Consider the following 19,313-nt stretch of genomic DNA (forward strand, 5'->3'; position numbering starts at 1 on the left):
ACATAACCAGCCGGGAATCCCTTAAAAGAGGCTGCCATTGTTTTACTGCACCTACCGAGCACTGCGCGCCTGACGACTGGCTGCAGAGGTGCTGGAGCACAATGGCGATCACTCGACCGATGAGTAACCCTTTTGCTGCCAGAATGCTCTGACTATACTATGATGCACCAAGTGCAGTAAGAAGGTGCTGTGATGCTGACAGATCAAGTTCCGTGCAGTGTATAAGAGGGCAGATAAAAGTCAACACTTTTACATAAATCGATATCAAGGAGAAAGATCATCCCGGTTACTTTAATGATCTGCTAACATTTTAATTTAATGTGAAAATACAATACTAATTAATCGTTTTTTTAAAAGCAGGCATGGGAATGCAAATATTCTTATCACCGGTTTACATTCTGGCCCAGAATGCAGGGACTCTCCACCCTCTGACAGCTTTAATGCACTGCATGATGGGTGAACTTACAACTTGTACTAATGTACGCATTTATCTATCTGTTTTTCTCACCGCCCTTGGATATGACAAAAATCAGCTTACAGTGTCATATTAAAAAGGTAATGAAAATAAAATCCGTCTAATGGCACAACAGCATCAGGCGGCAAGGAAGCAAAGCATTTAGCAAAAGTAGCAAGAAGACGTGCCAATAACTCAGTACACTTGAAGGTGCAAAAGCCTCCAAGTGGTCAGACGGGTTCCTCTGGCCTGGGTGATCTCTGAGCGACCCCTATCCTCTCTATGGACTTTAGGAGACAAGGATCTTTGTATTTTCCTGTGTTAAACCAGCCTGCAAGGCCAAGGCCATCACAAAGATACTGGGATCAATGTACAAGTGACAAAGATAAGCAGTGTAGATGTCCTATATATCATATAATAAAAGCCACTGGAAGGATATAGGGTTCCTGTCATTATACAAGCGTGGGTATAGAACAGAAACACGTCCACTAGACATCTGACTTTACACTATCAAAAGTAAACCATATACTTCAGCCCGTCACTTTCCATAAATGTCACCTTACATTAGTGTTTACACCTCTCCCTCGTGGGGCACTGTAAACAGGAGGCTGTGATTAACACTTGGCGGGCGGCACCCAGCTGCACTGCCTTATCACACGTACCGTATCACGCTAGGACAATTACAGCGCTCCTACGTGTACTGTGTGCAGCCACTACACCCAAAGCAACTACCTGACATGAAAGTGCATTGGTTTTATGACACGACTAGTCAACAACCCGTCAAAATGACGGCGCTGCTGGGACCCGGGTCTCTGTCACGCGGAGGTGAGGAGCAGCGTTACGCTTTAATGATATAGGATTAACACCAACTAGAACAGTGTAAAAGTCTGTGCTTCTCACTATTGCTACGTAGAACACAGCTTTATCTTATAATCTTTTCCCAAATGTTGACGCTGTTGCTTCCCAAAATCGGCAGGCCGCGGTTATTTGGGGGATGATCAGTGTTCCAAAGACGATGCAGCAATGTCAACTGCGCCCTGCACTGAATCAGACACACATTCTGTAACATGACAAGTAGGAGCCAATTGGTTGGTACTTTATTTCTCTCTACCTCCCTACAAGATTTGGTAAATCTCCATCTAGAAAAGGGGCTGAACACTCTATTAAATAAATATCTTTAAATAGGAAGACTCCATTTACAAAAATAAAATAAAAATACCCAGACAGGATCTACTATACAGTATCCATTATATGCAGTAATATCCACCGTACATGTATAACTACACCATTGCAAAACACTTCGTCCATACACATGTAACAGACGAATGTCCTATCGTGTCCTATATAACAGTGGGGTAGAAGTATGAAGCAGTGATAAGGGAGAAGAAGTGATAAAGTGCCTGGTACTTTATCTCCGGCCAATCAGCTCCTGACTGTTAAGTTACAGGCTGGGTTTAAAAAGGGACAGTTAGAAGCTGATTGGCTGGGGATAAAGTACCAGGCAGTTTATCACTGCTTCATACATCTACCCCTGTGTTTCTCACCATTGACTGCCTACCTGTATGTCACAAAGCTGCTTCATATACCAATAGTTCCCAAACTTTCTTGAATCACGGCACCCTAGAGTATCAGCATTATTTTAAAAGGGACCCCTAGCATAAAAGTTTTTTATTGAAACATTTGGAACAAAAATAGGTACTTGTGTAGTATCACGACGCCCATCGCAGACCATAAGGCATGCAATGCGATATCGCGCAATGTTCCACAATCTCATACAATGTTAAAATTGTATGGCATACAATGCGATGCGATTATAACTTGTAGAAGCACCCTAATGGGTGCTTACAATGTTAAATTCACCCCCACGCCACTCCCACTATGAACGTGAACCCGAAGCGTGGTGAGCCCGCGAGGGGCGGCGGTACGCGTCCTCCGACCTTTTCATACCCCCACTATCCACCTCGGCGTGGAGTTGATTTTCTAAAGTGAGGCGAGCCACCGAGCCCGAAGCGTGGCGAGCGCAGCGAGGCCCGCGCGGGGACGCGCATAACTTCACAGGTATACGCGTCCGCTCGCCACACTTCGGGTCATCATTTGCTTTAGACATGAACAACTGACCCCTGGCACCCCTACAAGAGCCTTGCAGCACCCCAGAGTGTTGGAGAACCGCTGTCCAAAACACATCGATATTCAGTGCGTAAAAAAAGAGGAGCTCAAAAAAAAATAATCAACGTATTTTTTTAAATATTTCGGGTGGGTATTTGGAAACATAAACTGAAGCCATAACAGCCTTCATAGGCCAACCAGGACTCCGCAGAATATAATCACTATTATCATTAAAGAGGTAACATCTTAAATAGAGGAAATGTTCTGTAATCAACCAACAAAATGATAAAAGTAACAGGACAGGTGTCATCTTCCTCGGCTCAAAGAGCATTGCAGCATAGCTGGCACACAATCACTCCTGCAGGGCTCATAGGTTGGATATGAATATAAAACTCTTGGAAGTATTCGTGGCCATTGTTGGACAAGACAAGTAAACAGCCCCAAACTGAATCAGCTTACTCTCTGCCTAGAGACTGAATCATAAAGTAGTGGATGGAGTAGTAAGAGTCGATTTTCTAAGCTTCAGATGGAGATAAAGTAGACAGAGATAAAGTACCAACCAATTAGCACATAACTGACACTTTTCAAACATAACCTGTAACATGGCCGCTAGTTGGCTGGTACTTTATATACGCCCACTTTTCCTTCATCCGAGGCTAACTAAATAGACCACTATATTCTCAAAAATGTGGGCATTAAAAAGTTGCCTACAGTACAGATAGAGTAGGGATATTTCCTTTGACTATGCAAGAGCTTAAGCAGCAAGTTCCCGGGGAAAGATCTTTATTACCTTCCTTTTGTGCCGGTGGATGTCCCCGATAGAGTTGGTCAAGCTGTTGGGCCCCAGTAACATCCTCGTACTGCGGGGCCACTCGGCGCTGACCAGGTGGTGTTCCCCCATAAGGATTTTCCTGACATTGTCAGCTCCTGTCACTCTGATCAGCGGGCGACCCAGCAAGTGGGTCTTAAATACATTTCCATATTTCTCTCTCCTTGAGGACTGGAAACCGGAGCCCTGTGAGGGAAACAGAAGATTTTCAGTCACCGGAAGAGAAAAAGTCAAGTTCAAAAACTGTAATGGCAAATAAAAAAATTGTCCAGTATATGATGTCGATCTCTATATGGAACACAGAGATTATACTGAATCGGTCACTGTATGACAGAAGACTTGTAAGCCAGACTGTACCTGTAAGCGAGGTGGCATGCAGGCGGTGTCGGGAGACAGCAATACATAGAGAAAGAAGTGAATCACTGCAGTCTTTCAGCCACCAAAACATACATCCAATCACATACAAGTGTCCCGCTTCCATTCTCAGGAGCTGAAAGAGTACCGGCTGCAGCCAGTGCCTATAGAGATGGTTATACAATACCTATAGAGACATATTTATCCTAAGGATGATGGCAGAAGAGTTATCATAGAGGCCCCTAGAGGGCACCGTAGAGCTGTTCACAAAGTCTGAAGCAGGTCAGGCTGCTGGCTCTACAGAAACACACGGGGTCCAAGGCCGGACGGCAGAGAACTGAGGATGATTTCATCTAAATGAGTTGATTGCTTTCCGTTATGTCACAGCCACATTGACTGCAAATATATTTCATTTCCGGTTTAGGATAGCGTACCTTAGTACTATTCATCACTACACTCCAAACTTAGGGCCCAATGTATCAAGCTTTAAAAAGTGATAAAATGGAGAGTGATAAACAGCCTGGCTGGCTGTTTATCACTCCCCATTGTATCCCTTTTTGAAGCTTGATACATCTGGCCCTTCATGATAAACTACAGTAGGTGTCTCGCCGGGTTAATAAGCCTGGGATAAATGCCAATGAGCTGCAGAATGGTCACCTGGCAAATGCTAAATTATGTATAAAATTGCCTAAAATCAAATGTAATACTTTCTTAATCTACAATGCATTCTGCTACTACTATACATTATAGTTTAGGTCATTTTTGGGTGTAAGTTCTGTGGTCATGAGGGGAGGGGGGGGTAAAGGCGTTAAACTAAAATTCCTGAATTACCATTCCAAAAATACTAAAGGGGAAACTTACTAAGATGGGAGTTCTATTTCAGATAGGATGTTGCAATGGGCAACCAATCATATACTATATTATCTTCTAGAAGATGCTAAAACAATAAACAGTACATTCTGATTGGTTGCCTATAGCAACATACCGTGTGAAGCAGAACTCCCATCTCAGTACATTTACCCCTAATACCGCTTTCAGACCGCACTCCGAACACGGCTTATTGCCGTGTTCGCGGGGCCTAAACACGGGTCACGGTGCGGTCTGAAAAGGCCACCACGGGTCGAGCAACACGAGTGTTCAACCCTGGTAATGACCAGGGTTGAACACGGCTATGACCCGTGTCAAGTGCAGTGTGAACGGGTGCCTGGGTCGAGCGACCCGTGTCCCGTTCACAGTATGGAGAAGGCAGCACTGTCAGCTCCAAGTACTGCCTCCTCCCGAGCCCCCGATGACGCGCCGCCGCCCAGCACCGCCCAATGTGACGTCACAGACTCGGCAATATGCCGTGTCGGTGTCGGAACTTTCAGACTGCATTGCCGTGTTGCTCTGGGAATGGGACCCGTGTCCTAATCCCGTGTGCGACACGGCATTTGCGGTCTGAAAGTAGTAGTGATTAGCTATTAGCTGGAAGACAGCAATGCCAATCTGAATACAACTAGGCTAAAACTACAAAGAATTATCTCTACTCTCGGACAATATTTTATTTTTTGCTATTGAAATTTAGTGGCAATCGGCAGGTGGCACTGAGCTGGCGCTGCCAATATAGCAGATTTCTGCAAAAAAAAAAATAATAATAATAATTTTGCAGATTACAAACCAGGGCAGAACTTGTTGGTTACTTAAAACTCTGGTACTGGTGCTACCCCTCAGATTCTATTATCTTCGAGAAGATGCTTTATTAATAAGAAGTAGATTATGACTGGTTGCTATGGGCAACGGCCCAACTTCAATCTCAGTAAAGAGGCACAATAAGGCACATTTAGAGTTTCAGGCGCCTCTCAGTAACCAAAGGCCTAAATCCAGCCCTAGCTGAATTTGAGTTCAGGGTGACATTTCCCTGCCAGGGAGGCCTGTGGATTCCAGAAGCAGGGCTGTGGCACTACAGTGCCTAGGGATGATGTCCGCCTTCAGTTGCAACTGCCAGCTGGCCCCAAGCGCACAGAGAGAGAGAGAGAGAGGATGGTGTAATTACTGTAGGTGTTTGGCTGCACAGGGTCCCCACATGGAGAAACAGATGTGTCTGCCTCGGCAGACTGGCAGGCGGAGTAGTGAAAGGTGCATTGTCTGGGGTCACAGACAGAGCTACAGTGAGGGTGTAAAAGGTCACCGAGGAGCAATCCAAGTGATTACAGGTTTTCCCTCTGAAGCGAATGCAGGTTTCTGCCTCAATTAGCATCCCGGGGATCTACAGCGGTGGAAACGTGCACTATGGCTGGGTAAATGTGCGCAGGGAGCGTGGCGACACTTTACAGGAACTGTGAGAAAACGTTCGTCCTGAAAGGATGGAAAATGACCATTAGAGCCTGCGGCTTGTGAGACCTGTCCCAGCACATCTACTGCGTCACTAAATACACAAACAAACGGAGACGGCCGCAGGTAAACACTTTTGCTGCCAGCACAAGGGATGTTTATACCGCGTGGCACGAGGCTGTCTCTGGTTTTGAAAGGCAATTCATACAGTGGAGGTTATTTATGAGCAAGAAGCAAATGGGCAGCAACCGTCAGACAGAAACCGTCCAATAAGGGGGCCACACAGTGTGGTGCGTCCTCAACCCCCCCCCCCCCCTTTCTCATTGCCTTATTCCTCTATTAAGTTGGGGACCCCCAGATTGCAGCGATGTCGCATCACCAACACATGTGACTGATGACCCTAAATAGATTAAAAGCTGCAACAAACTGATAGATTACTGTAGGTGGCATTATATAAGTGTACCTAAAAACTGTGGCCCTCAGACTTTCATGTTTTCATGGTATACATCCTTATAAAAAGAATAGCATTACTTTATGGGCTGGAATCGTGTACGTGTGTTGAACAACTGAACACATGCCACAAAACCGTACGCGAAAATGCTACACTCCCATCACAAGGTCCTGAAGACAGCGTACGCGGGGATTAAGACTTCTGCAACTTCTTTAAACAGGAAGATCGTTGCGGACATACCATCCCCAACTTTGTTCTTCCCACGTTGTTCTTGTCATTAAAGTTTATCCTTTCAAGCAAACCACAAGTTTTCTGTTCAGTAACTTACGACTTAACTTAACTCCTGCACCTAGATGCAAGGCCACTGCAAAGGGTACTTTAAACGTGATCTACACTGAGAATAACTGTAAGCTCTGCGGGTCAGTCATCCTGTTCTCGGCTTTACGTCTTTGCATCTAACGCAAACACGTGCAAACAAATCACAGTTAATATCATAAAAATATCTACGTTGAAAAAAAAATGCTGTGGCATGCAGGGAGAAAGTAAAAAAAATCCCTCCAATGTCCCTGGGCAAACAGAACTGTGGTTGTGAATTTTCAAAGTTCAGGTGACTGTGTTTCTGATCTACGTAAATATAATTAAAGTAGTTTTTGTGCCATTAATAAAGAGATATTTGTACAACATTTCCACTGCAGTACAAAGACCACCTTTATGTGGTAGGAGCTGGGACTGGAGTCCAATTTATACAAAAAATTGTATTTTTAGCCTAGAACTGTTTTTGGATGGAGCCTGTGGAAAAAGGAATACCCTTTCTCGTACCCCCTGAAGAAAAAAAAAAAAGATAACTTTAAAAATATATTTTTTCCCCCTCTGTTGTTGCTTTTTTTTTTTGCAATAGAGGATTTGTGTTAACCTAAATATACAGTGACGGACTGGTTGGATCTAGTGAGCTGCCGGATGACTAGTATAGTTCGTGCTCAAGAGGGAATCCTGATGTATCCTATTCCCTACAGCGCCACCTGTAGGAACGATATTTGAACAACAAAAAGCAACAGTGCAAAGACAATGCTGCAATGCTAGAGACACAATAAAATTGACAACATAAAAATGGAATAAAATAATGTGCACTTGGAATTTAAAAGTATTTCGGCATTAAAGATCGTGGAAGATGTGATGTAATCTTATGCACCATTTTTTTTAATACGTATTTCTTTCAATTAAAAAATCGTATTAAAAAATAGTCGTCTCTAGGTTGCAATATACTTTGCTGTCTGTACAAATATTTAGTTACTGACTAAATATATTTCCTACAGCCCCGAATAGAAAAGATGAAGGTGACACCTGCTGGACACAAAGAACACTGCAGCTCCAACCAACACAATATTAATGTGTCCCAAGCAGAACATCATTGATGCTGTAATCACCATTAATTAGGGTCCCAGAGATTGCATCCAGCAGTAATGTTGACCTTCTGTTCTGTAACAGTAACAGATTGCGGAGGAAAGATCATGTAAATATACTGTAAGAATCTGATTTACTGATTCCTAGAAGGTTACATATAGTGGGAGAATTGCAGATAATAATCCATGCACATTCTTTTTGGGACCTTTAATACTAATTGGCCTCCCAGGTACTTCCCTTTAATTGCTGTATTCTGCATCTTCATCCATCCTAGATTTGTAGCAGGTTGTCTCTAATCCAAGGTTTGGAGTGGGCGAAAGATCACATACCCCAATTTATGGGATACAGCAGGACTCTCTGGATGATGACAATATGGGGAAAGGGGATAGATACAGCCGCACTCTCTGGATGATGACATCATGTGTACATCAGTTAAGGCAGCTCTTGCTGCAATGGCATCATGGCTTTACAGCAGTACTCTATGTGATGTCATCATGGGGGATGGGATACAGCAGCACTCTCTGTATGATGGCATAGGTGCAAATTTACGAAGTCTTGATGAGTAATAAAGTGGAGAGATAACATACCAATCAGATCCTGTTATTTTTTTAAACACAGCCTGTAATATGGCAGCTAGCAGTTGATTGGTTGGTACTTTACCTCTCCCTATTTTAACACTCTCACAGGCTCAGTATAATGGGGAGAGGGGTTACAGCAGCACTCTCTGTTATGCTATCCTAGGGAGAGGGGTTACAGTAGCACTCTCTGTGATTACAGCATGGGGAGATGGTTTACAGCAGCACTCTGATGACATCATGGGGCGAGTGAATGGTAGCATTCCCTATATGATGACATCATAGGGCAGACCAGGCTCCCTATCACCCCACAAGAAGGTCACATTGAGGCTCCTGCAATATTCCAGGTAAGGCATCACCCTGCAGCCAGAACAGATCATTCCTGGGGCTCATTCACCCAACAGGCAACAGAGGCCAGAAAGAGTTCTGTTATAGTGACCACGACAGGGCAATGTGACATGAACCTAGGCTTGGGGAAGGTATTACACAGGGGAGAAAGGGGCTTACCCATTTCCTCTGGGAGCTCGGTTTTCCTCCCATAATCCCAAAAAATACTGGCATGTTTGGCTCCCAACAAAAAAATGAACTTTAGTGTGTAAGTGAGTGTGGGTGTAGTACTGTGTACATGGGCAGACTAGATCGGCCAAGTGCTCTTATCTGCTGTCAAATGTAACCACAAAACATCGCCAGCCATACTGATGGGAGTAACCTCTGTGCCCAAAATGTCCCCACAGGTCCTATCACCTGCACCTCCAGCCAGAGGTTGTTACACTGCGGTGGTGGTGGAATATGCTACGGGTCAGGCTAATCCCACTATTTACAGTGCTACTAGGGGAGAAGGGGTTAACTTGCAGTGGAAGTATGTGGGGGAGGGGTGTTCCCTCATTGGAATTACAGATTTCCTAAACTTTAACTCACTGTATCATTATAATATTATTACTGTTTTATTATTAGTAGTATATTATTATTATTACTACTACTGCAGTGTTTACTGCTACTACTGTATTATTATGATTATTACTCTTACAGTATTTGTATTACTACCGTACTATTATTACTATATTATTATTACTATATTATTATTACTACTACTGCAGTGTTTACTGCTGCTACTGTATTATTAGGATTATTACTCTTACAATATTTGTATTACTACTGTACTATTATTACTATATTATTATTATTATTACTACATTATTATTATTATTACTACTACTGTACTATTACTATATTATTACTATATTATTATTATTACTACTGTACTATTACTATATTATTATTATTACTACTGTACTAATACTATATTATTATTATTATTATTATTATTATTACTACTACTGTACTATTATTACTATATTATTATTATTATTACTACTACTACTGCAGTGTTTACTGCTGCTACTGTATTATTAGGGTTATTACTGTTACAGTATTTGTATTACTACTGTACTATTACTATATTATTATTACTACTACTACTGCAGTGTTTACTGCTACTGTATTATTAGGGTTATTACTGTTACAGTATTTGTATTACTACTGTACTATTATTACTGTATTATTATTATTACTACTACTGCAGTGTTTACTGCTACTACTGTATTATTAGGATTATTATTGTTACAGTATTTGTATTACTACTGTACTATTATTACTGTATTATTAGGGTTATTACTGTTACAGTATTTGTATTACTACTGTACTATTATTGCTATATTATTTGTAGTAGTAGTGTTTTTTTGGCACTGGGCCTGTGGCATGACCAGAGGAATCCCAGGAGTTGCACACGGTGAGTCGCAATGATTCAGGACACGCTCAGACAATGCTCATGTACAGTATAAGGTGACTGCAAGCTCTTTGAGCCAGAGAGGCAATGCATTTTCCCCAAGCCTATCTGTATATGGTGCTCTGCATAATCCCACTGCACATAATGTTCCCTATACCCCATTATAGTGCCCCCTATGTATTGTACCTCCTGATCCCTACTCTTTTTCCCTACACTGCTCATACAGGGGCTGTTTTTACCACCCAAAACACCTACACTGGACAATGCCCCTCGGATCCCTACACAGCTCACAGAGGGGCTATTTTTAAACCCATACACCAATGACTATCTGATCCCTACCTTCCTTCCCTACACAACTCCTAATGGCTAATGCATATAAAGGCATATATAGATTACTGATACTGGAAAGCAGAGAGAGAGAGGCACATAGGCACAGAGTAGATGAGCTGGGACCGGGAACACCCCCTGTTATATATATAAATAAGGATATATTTACTCCCTAGTACAACACGTGGCTCATTCATAGTGATGCATACTCATACACAGTCTCCTGCACTGCACGGGTTACACAGGTACCACAGTGTAATCCAGCAGGCTGGGGAGGAACAGTCATGCTCAGTGATAATGACAATGCACAGTGACAGTAATGACAGACTGACATGGCAAAGGGCAATAGGGTCACCATCGGTTATAGAGGATAGACAGTATGATAGTGTCACCAGTGATAGGGAATACATAGTTCTGTATAATAGTGTCACCAGTGATAGGGAATACACAGTATAATAGTGTCACCGTGATAGTGTTACAGAGAATGATAGTGTCACCAGTGATCGGGAATACACAATATAAAAAAGGTGTCACCAGTGATAATGGATAGACAGTATAATAGTGTCACCAGTGATCGGGAATACACAGTTCTGTATAATAGTGTCACCAGTGATAGGGAATACACAGTATAATAGTGTCACCGTGATAGTGTTACACAGAATGATAGTGTCACCAGTGATCGGGAATACACAATATAAAAAAAGTGTCACCAGTGATAATGGATAGACAGTATAATAGTGTCACCAGTGATCGGGAATACACATTATGATAGTGTCACCAGTGATAGGGAATACATAGTATTAAGGTGTCACCAGTGATAGTGGTTACACAGAATGATAGTGTCACCAGTGATAATGGATACACAGTATAAAAGTGTCACCAGTGATCATGGATACACAGTATAATAGTGTCAGCAGTGATAGTGGTTGCACAGTATAATAATGTCACCAGTGATAGTTGTTACACAGATTGATAGTGTGATCAATGAAAATGGATACACAGTACAATAGTGTCATCAATGATAGGGAATACACAGTATTAAAGTGTCACCAGTGATAGGGAATACACAGTATAATAGTGTCACCAGTGATAGGGAATACATAGTATAATAGTGTCACCAGTGATAGGGAATACACAGTATAAAAGTGTCGCCAGAGATAGGGAATACACAGTATAAAAGTGTCACCAGTGATAGGGAATACATAGTATAATAGTGTCACCAGTGATAGGGAATACATAGTATAAAAGTGTCACCAGTGATAGGGAATACACAGTATAAAAGTGTCACCAGAGATAGGGAATACATAATTCTGTATAATAGTGTCACCAGTGATAGTGGTTACACAGTATAATAGTGTCACCAGTGATAATGGTTACACAGTACAATAGTGTCACCAGTGATAATGGACACTCAGTATAATAGTTTCAGCAGTGATAGTGAATAAACAGTATAATAGTGTCACCAGATAGGAAATACAGAGTTAAAAATGACAATACAGTTATAGGCAACAGGTAACAATGGACCAGGTAACCTGACAGTACTCAACTTACTAGTGTCATCTTTGACAGACAGTACAGAGGGTAATAATGATACCAGCATCAGACTCGGGACAGTGCAGACAATAAGGGAAATAGTGATACACTGTGTAATAAAAGCTGGGACAGTACATACTGTAAAGATGATATTACCCAGGGTGTAATAAGACTTGGTACAGTGGATACAGTAGGGGTATTAGAGTAACACAGGGTAATAAGACTTGGGGCAATGGATACAGTAGGGGTATTAGTGTTACAGGGGTAATAAGACTTGGTACAGTGGAATCAGTAGGGGTATTAGTGTTACAGGGGTAATAAGACTTGGTACAGTAGATACAGTAGGGGTATTAATGTTACAGGGGTAATAAGACTTGGTACAGTGGATACAGTAGGGGTAATAAGACTTGGTGCAGTGGATACAGTATATTAGTGTTACAGGGGTAATAAGACTTGGTACAGTGGATACTGTAGGGGTAATAAGACTTGGTACAGTGGATACAGTAGGGGTATTAGTGTTACAGGGGTAATACGACTTGGTACAGTGTATACAGTAGGGATATTAGTGTTACAAAGGGTAATAATACTTGGCACAGTGGATACAGTAGGGGTATTATTGGTACAGGGGTAATAAGACTTGGTACAGTGGATACAGTAGGGTTATTAGTGGTACAGGGGTAATAAGACTTGGCACAGTGGATACAGTAGGGTTATTAGTGGTACAGGGGTAATAATACTTGGCACAGTGGATACAGTAGGGGTATTAGTGGTACAGGGGTAATAAGACTTGGCACAGTGGATACAGTAGGGGTATTAGTGGTACAGGGGTAATAAGACTTGGTACAGTGGATACAGTAGGGGTATTAGTGGTACAGGTATAATAAGACTTGGTACAGTGGATACAGTAGGGGTATTAATGTTACACAGGGTAATAAGACTTGGCACAGTTTATACAGCATGCGGTAAATGCATAAAGTGGTGTAACATTGGGCAGAGTAGGCAATAATGAGGCACAGTGGATGCAGCAGGGGTAAAGTGCACAAAGTTTATAAAGTGGGCTAACAATGGGCAGAAAGGGGTAATAGTGCAGGCACAGTGGGATAATAGTAATAAGCTGGCACGTACCTGCAGGATCCAGTGGAAGGTCTCTCCCACCAGGGGGAATCCCATGGAGCCCTTCGGGATGGGGAGCTTGCAGCTCTTGTCCCGGGTGGCCGCCCAGCGGAGCTGCCACAGCTGCTGGGACACGGCGAGGAGCAGGGCCACGGACACCAGGCATGCAGCGAGAGTGGCCAGGGCAGAGATCAGGTCAAAGCTGGGGAACAGCATGGTGTGCGAGAGGGAGAGCCGGGGCTCAGCAGCGGCACCTGGGGAGGGAGAGCAGGGACATGTCTGTACACTGGTAGTCTGTACACTGCAGCCCTCACCGGCCGCTGTGCCCCTTATATACAGGCGGGGAGGCTGCGGGCAGGAGGCCAGGTACTGCTGCTACTCCCCCCACTCACTGTGCACGGGCGGCTGCTGCTGGAGGCGGGGTGCTGGGATCCCTGACTGCTGCTCACTACCACTGCTGCTGCTGTCACCTAGGTCTGGGTGTGCTCACTACTGCTGCTGTCACCTAGGTCTGGGTGTGCTCACTACTGCTGCTGTCACCTAGGTCTGGGTGTGCTTACTACTACTGCTGCTGTCACATAGGTCTGGATGTGCTCACTACTACTGCTGCTGTCACATAGGTCTGGATGTGCTCACTACTACTGCTGCTGTCACCTAGGTCTGGGTGTGCTCACTACTGCTGCTGTCACCTTGGTCTGGGTGTGCTTACTACTGCTGCTGTCACCTAGGTCTGGGTGTGCTCACTACTACTGCTGCTGCTGTCACCTAGGTCTGGGTGTGCTCAGTACTACTGCTGCTGCTGTCACCTAGGTCTGGGTGTGCTCAGTACTACTACTGCTGCTGTCACCTAGGTCTGGGTGTGCTCAGTACTACTGCTGCTGTCACCTAGGTCTGGGTGTGCTCAGTACTACTACTGCTGTCACCTAGGTCTGGGTGTGCTCACTACTACTGCTGCTGTCACCTTAGTCTGGGTGTGCTCAGTACTACTACTGCTGCTGTCACCTAGGTCTGGGTGTGCTCACTACTACTGCTGCTGTCACTTAGGTCTGGGTGTGCTCACTACTACTGCTGCTGTCACCTTAGTCTGGGTGTGCTCAGTACTACTACTGCTGCTGTCACCTAGGTCTGGGTGTGCTCACTACTACTGCTGCTGTCACTTAGGTCTGGGTGTGCTCACTACTACTGCTGCTGTCACCTAGGTCTGGGTGTGCTCAGTACTACTGCTGTCACTTAGGTCTGGGTGTGCTCACTACCACTTCTGCTGCTGTCACCTAGGTCTGATTGTGCTTACTACCACTGCTGCTGCTGTCACCTAGGTCTCAGTGTGCTCACTACTACTGCTGCTGTCACCTAGGTCTGGGTGTGCTCACTACTACTGCTGCTGCTGTCACTTAGGTCTGGGTGTGCTCACTACTACTGCTGCTGTCACCTTAGTCTGGGTGTGCTCAGTACTACTACTGCTGCTGTCACCTAGGTCTGGGTGTGCTCACTACTACTGCTGCTGTCACTTAGGTCTGGGTGTGCTCACTACTACTGCTGCTGTCACCTAGGTCTGGGTGTGCTCAGTACTACTGCTGTCACTTAGGTCTGGGTGTGCTCACTACCACTTCTGCTGCTGTCACCTAGGTCTGATTGTGCTTACTACCACTGCTGCTGCTGTCACCTAGGTCTCAGTGTGCTCACTACTACTGCTGCTGTCACCTAGGTCTGATTGTGCTTACTACTACTGCTGCTGTCACCTAGGTCTGATTGTGCTTAATACTACTGCTGCTGTCACCTAGGTCTGATTGTGCTTACTACTACTGCTGCTGTCACCTAGGTCTCAGTGTGCTCGATACTACTGCTGCTGTCACCTAGGTCTGGGTGTGTTTACTACTGCTGCTGCTGTCACCTAGGTCTATGTGTGCTCACTACTACTGCAGCTGTCACCTAGGTCTGGGTGTGCTCACTATTACTGCTCTCACCTAGGTCTGGGTGTGCTCACTACTATTGCTGCTGTCACCTAGGTCTTGGTGTGCTCAGTACTACTACTGCTGCTGTCACCTAGGTGTGGGTGTGCTTACTATTACTGCTCTCACCTAGGTCTGGGTGTGCTCAGTACAACTACTACCTCTGTCACCTTAGTGTGTTCACTACTACTGCTGTCACCTAGATGTGGGTGTGCTTACTACTACTGCTGCTGTCACCTAGGTCTGGGTGTGCTCACTACTACTGCTGCTGTCACCTAGGTCTGGGTGTGCTCACTATTACTGCTCTCACCTAGGTCTGGGTGTGCTCACTACTACTGCTGCTGTCACCTAGGTCTGGGTGTGCTCAGTACTACTGCTGTCACTTAGGTCTGGGTGTGCTCACTACCACTTCTGATGCTGTCACCTAGGTCTGATTGTGCTTATTACTACTGCTGCTGTCACCTAGGTCTCAGTGTGCTCACTACTACTTCTGCTGCTGTCACCTAGGTCTGGGGGTGCTCACTACTACTGCTGCTGCTGTCACCTAGGTCTGGGTGTGCTCAGTGCTACTGCTGCTGTCACCTAGGTCTGGGTGTGCTTACTACTACTACTGCTGCTGCTGTCACCTAAGTCTAGGGGTGCTCACTACTACTGCTGCTGTCACTTCGGCTGCTGTCACCTAGTTCTGGTGTGCTCACTGCTGCTGCTGTCACCTAGGTCTTGGTGTGCTTACTGCTGCTGCTGTCACCTAGGTCTGGGTGTGATCAGTACTGCTACTGCTGCTGTCACTTAGGTCTGGGTATGCTCAGTACTACTGCTGCCACTTAGATCTGGGTGTGCTCATTACTACTGCTGCTGCTGTCACTTAGGTCTGCGTGTGCTCCCTGCTATTGCTGCTGTCACCTAGGTCTGGGTGTGCTCAGTACGACTGCTGCTGCTGTCACCTGGGTCTGGGTGTGCTCACTACGACTGCTGCTGCTGTCACCTAGGTGTGCTCAGTACTACTTTTGCTGTCACCTCGGTCTGGGTGTGCTTACTACTACTGCTGCTGTCACCTCGGTCTGGGTGTGCTCACTACTACTGCTGCTGTCACCTATACCTCTGTGTGTGTGCTCACTATTTTGCTACATATATATATATATATATATATATATGTATACTTTGCACTGTCACACTACTAACACTTCAGATACTTATATCTATGAATAGTGTCACACAACTATCACTTCTGTACTCTATAATTTGCCATGGCCGTTAGGTGCTGGGGTTTGTGCATGTGCAGACCCCCAAAAATCCATTCCAAATTATTCTGAATGAGACCCTTTATCCACTACTGTAATGGTCCATACACACTGGGCGACTATGCCCAGCGTGTATGGACAGCGATGATTGTGTGTATCACTGGGAGGAAAGCCGCTCAGTGCATACACACTGAGCGGCTTTCCCCCGGCGCCGTCATCGGGGGGAGGGCGGCTTTGCATAGCGCAGTGCTATGCATAGCTGTCCTCAAAGCCACTCATCTGCTGGTAATACAGCTCATCGCCGGGCCATACACACTGGGCGCCTTTGAGCTGAAAGCCGCTCAAACCTGGTGTTTTGAACGGCTTTCAGCTCAAAGTCACCCAGTGTGTATGGGCCTTAACACTACTGATACTATTGCAGCATCACCGTGACTTTTGCTCTCTTTTCAGTACAGTGTAACATTATTATCACTACGATACTGCACAGGGTCACACTGCTGACACTTCTGCATTGTATAGACTACTACGGTCATACTACTGTTACTAATCCATTATTATCACTACGATACTGCACAGGGTCACACTGTTGACACTTCTGCATTGTATAGACTACTACGGTCATATTACTGTTACTAATCCATTATTATAACTACGGTACTGCACAGGGTCACACTACTGACACTTCTGCATTGTATAGACTACTACGGTCATACTACTGTTACAAATCCATTATTATAACTACGGTACTGCACAGGGTCACACTACTGACACTTCTGCATTGTATAGACTACTACGGTCATACTACTGTTACTAATCCATTATTATCACGGTACTGCACAGGGTCACACTACTTACACTTCTGCATTGTATACACTACTACGGTCATACTACTGTTACTAATCCACTTTATAAATTAAGTATCACCTCACTAGTACTGCGGAACCCTGAATATTGGTGTCACACTACTATTTCAGCTGCATGCAATTTCTGCACTCCACTGTGTCCTGCTATGGTCACTATTAAAAACAATCATGCCACATTACTGTCAGCACTGCACTCCACAGCATCACTTCGCTGTCAGTACAGCACACTACTGAACGTATTACACTACTGAAGCACTGCATAGTGTCATATTACTACTACTGCTGCTACTGCTGCACTCTAGATTCTCCTGTTACTGCACTACTGTGTCATTCTCGGGATGCGGTCATTTGGTCGACAGCATTATGGTAGACAGTCATTAGGTCGACACCATTAGGTCGACATGGGAAAAGGTCAACGTGGGTCTAGGTCGACATAGGAAAAGGTCGACATAGTTCTAGGTCATTAGTTCGACAGGTCATTAGTTTGACAGTGTCTAGGTCAACAGTCAAAAGGTTTTTCACTATTTTTTGAGCCGACATGTGCTGACAGGCGGTATTTCATGCCCTACCATCCACTAGGGCGTGGTGGGAGAACAAAATAGTGTGCCCGACGCATAGCAAGCGGTACACTTTAAACTGTGTCCATGTCGATTGTGTTGACATTCAGGTTAAAAACTGTGAAAAACCCAATGTCGACCTATTAAATGTCGACCTAGACATTTTTTTTCCTCTTGTTTGTTTATACAGGACCAACTAACCTGTTTCACAGCAGCTTCTGGGAAGCCACTCCTACCAAGCGCCCCCTTAGATCCCTCCTCTATTTGGGGCGGGCTCACCCTTTTTTTTTTTTTGATTGTCTAATGACCTGTCGAACTAATGTCCTTTCGACCTAGAACCATGTCGACCTAGACCCATGTCAACCTTTTCCCATGTCGACCTAATGACTGTCGACCATCATGCTGTAGACCAAATGATCCCAACCGGTCATTCTCCTGTCAGTACTACTGCCATGTGATATTACTCTATTACTGTCACAGTACTGTCACTGTTACTCTTTACACTATACTTTGTCACACAACCCTCACTACTGCACTCTATATAATAATAATAATAATGATATTTATATAGCACTTTTCTCCCAATAGGACTCATTCTGGTTCATTCACTCAGATGTGAATTCGGATCCTTGCGAGTGAACCAGATCCCGCCTTGCGGACGGTGGTATGCCAGCTCACCATTTGCAAGATGCAAACGTTCGCACTGGCTGCCAATGGATGTTTTACATTAACATCCGTTCGCATGCCACTGGGACCCTCCCACATCTTTCCATGGTCGCCGACCGTTGAAAGATGTGGAAGGTGCACGCAGAGGTATGATTGATTGGTTGCTATGAGCAACCATCAAATGATTTTTCCTCTACGCGGATGTGTAAGCGTACACATCTGCTCACATGGTAGCACAGGGATTCGTGCGGCGCGGGGGGGGGGGGGGCGTGTGTTCAGTGGTGCAGCGTTTATGTATGTATGTAATGTTAGACTTTTATCACTACTGAACTCTACAGGGCACACTGCTACACACCGCACAGTGCCATATCGCTCTCAGCTCTGCACTCCAGTGTCACTACTGTACACTACAGTGCCACATGAATGTCACTAATGCACTACGCCTATGGTCACTACTGAATCCCACTGTGTGACATTATTGTAAATGCTGCACTGTACATCACCTCACGGCTGCATACCTAACTACTGCTGCTAGTATAACTACTGTCACTACAGCACAACGCGCGGTGTCATGTTAGTGAGCTTCACACGGTGGTGCTACTGTACTATCATTGAGGCAGATGTATTAAGCTTTAACAAGAGATAAATCCAAGGGTGATAAGGAGAGATAAACGTCCAGCCAATCACCTGCTAACTGCCATGTTACAGGCTGTGTTTGAAAAAAGTCAGTAAGGAGCTGATTGGCTGGATGTTTATCTCTCCTTATCTCCCTTGCATTTATCTCTTGTTATGGCTTAA

The 19,313-nt window shown here is 44.6% G+C and overlaps 1 protein-coding gene across 2 annotated transcripts in view; it reads right to left on the reverse strand.

Moving 5' to 3' along the window:
* CYP26B1 (cytochrome P450 family 26 subfamily B member 1) overlaps window positions 1–19,313 on the reverse strand; it is a 69,940-nt gene that overhangs the window by 16,784 nt on the left and 33,843 nt on the right. For both annotated transcript variants that reach the window (XM_083188606.1, XM_083188696.1), the window contains exons 2-3: window positions 13,252–13,493; window positions 3,351–3,575 (exon numbers count right to left, since the gene is read on the reverse strand). In XM_083188606.1, coding sequence (XP_083044732.1) covers window positions 3,351–3,575; window positions 13,252–13,455 — 429 coding nt within the window. In that variant the 5' untranslated portion in view covers window positions 13,456–13,493. The remainder of the gene's footprint in view (window positions 1–3,350; window positions 3,576–13,251; window positions 13,494–19,313) is intronic.

The sequence above is a fragment of the Crinia signifera genome, chromosome 1 (assembly GCF_055691185.1).
Source record: "Crinia signifera chromosome 1, ASM5569118v1, whole genome shotgun sequence".
NCBI lineage: Eukaryota > Metazoa > Chordata > Amphibia > Anura > Myobatrachidae > Crinia > Crinia signifera.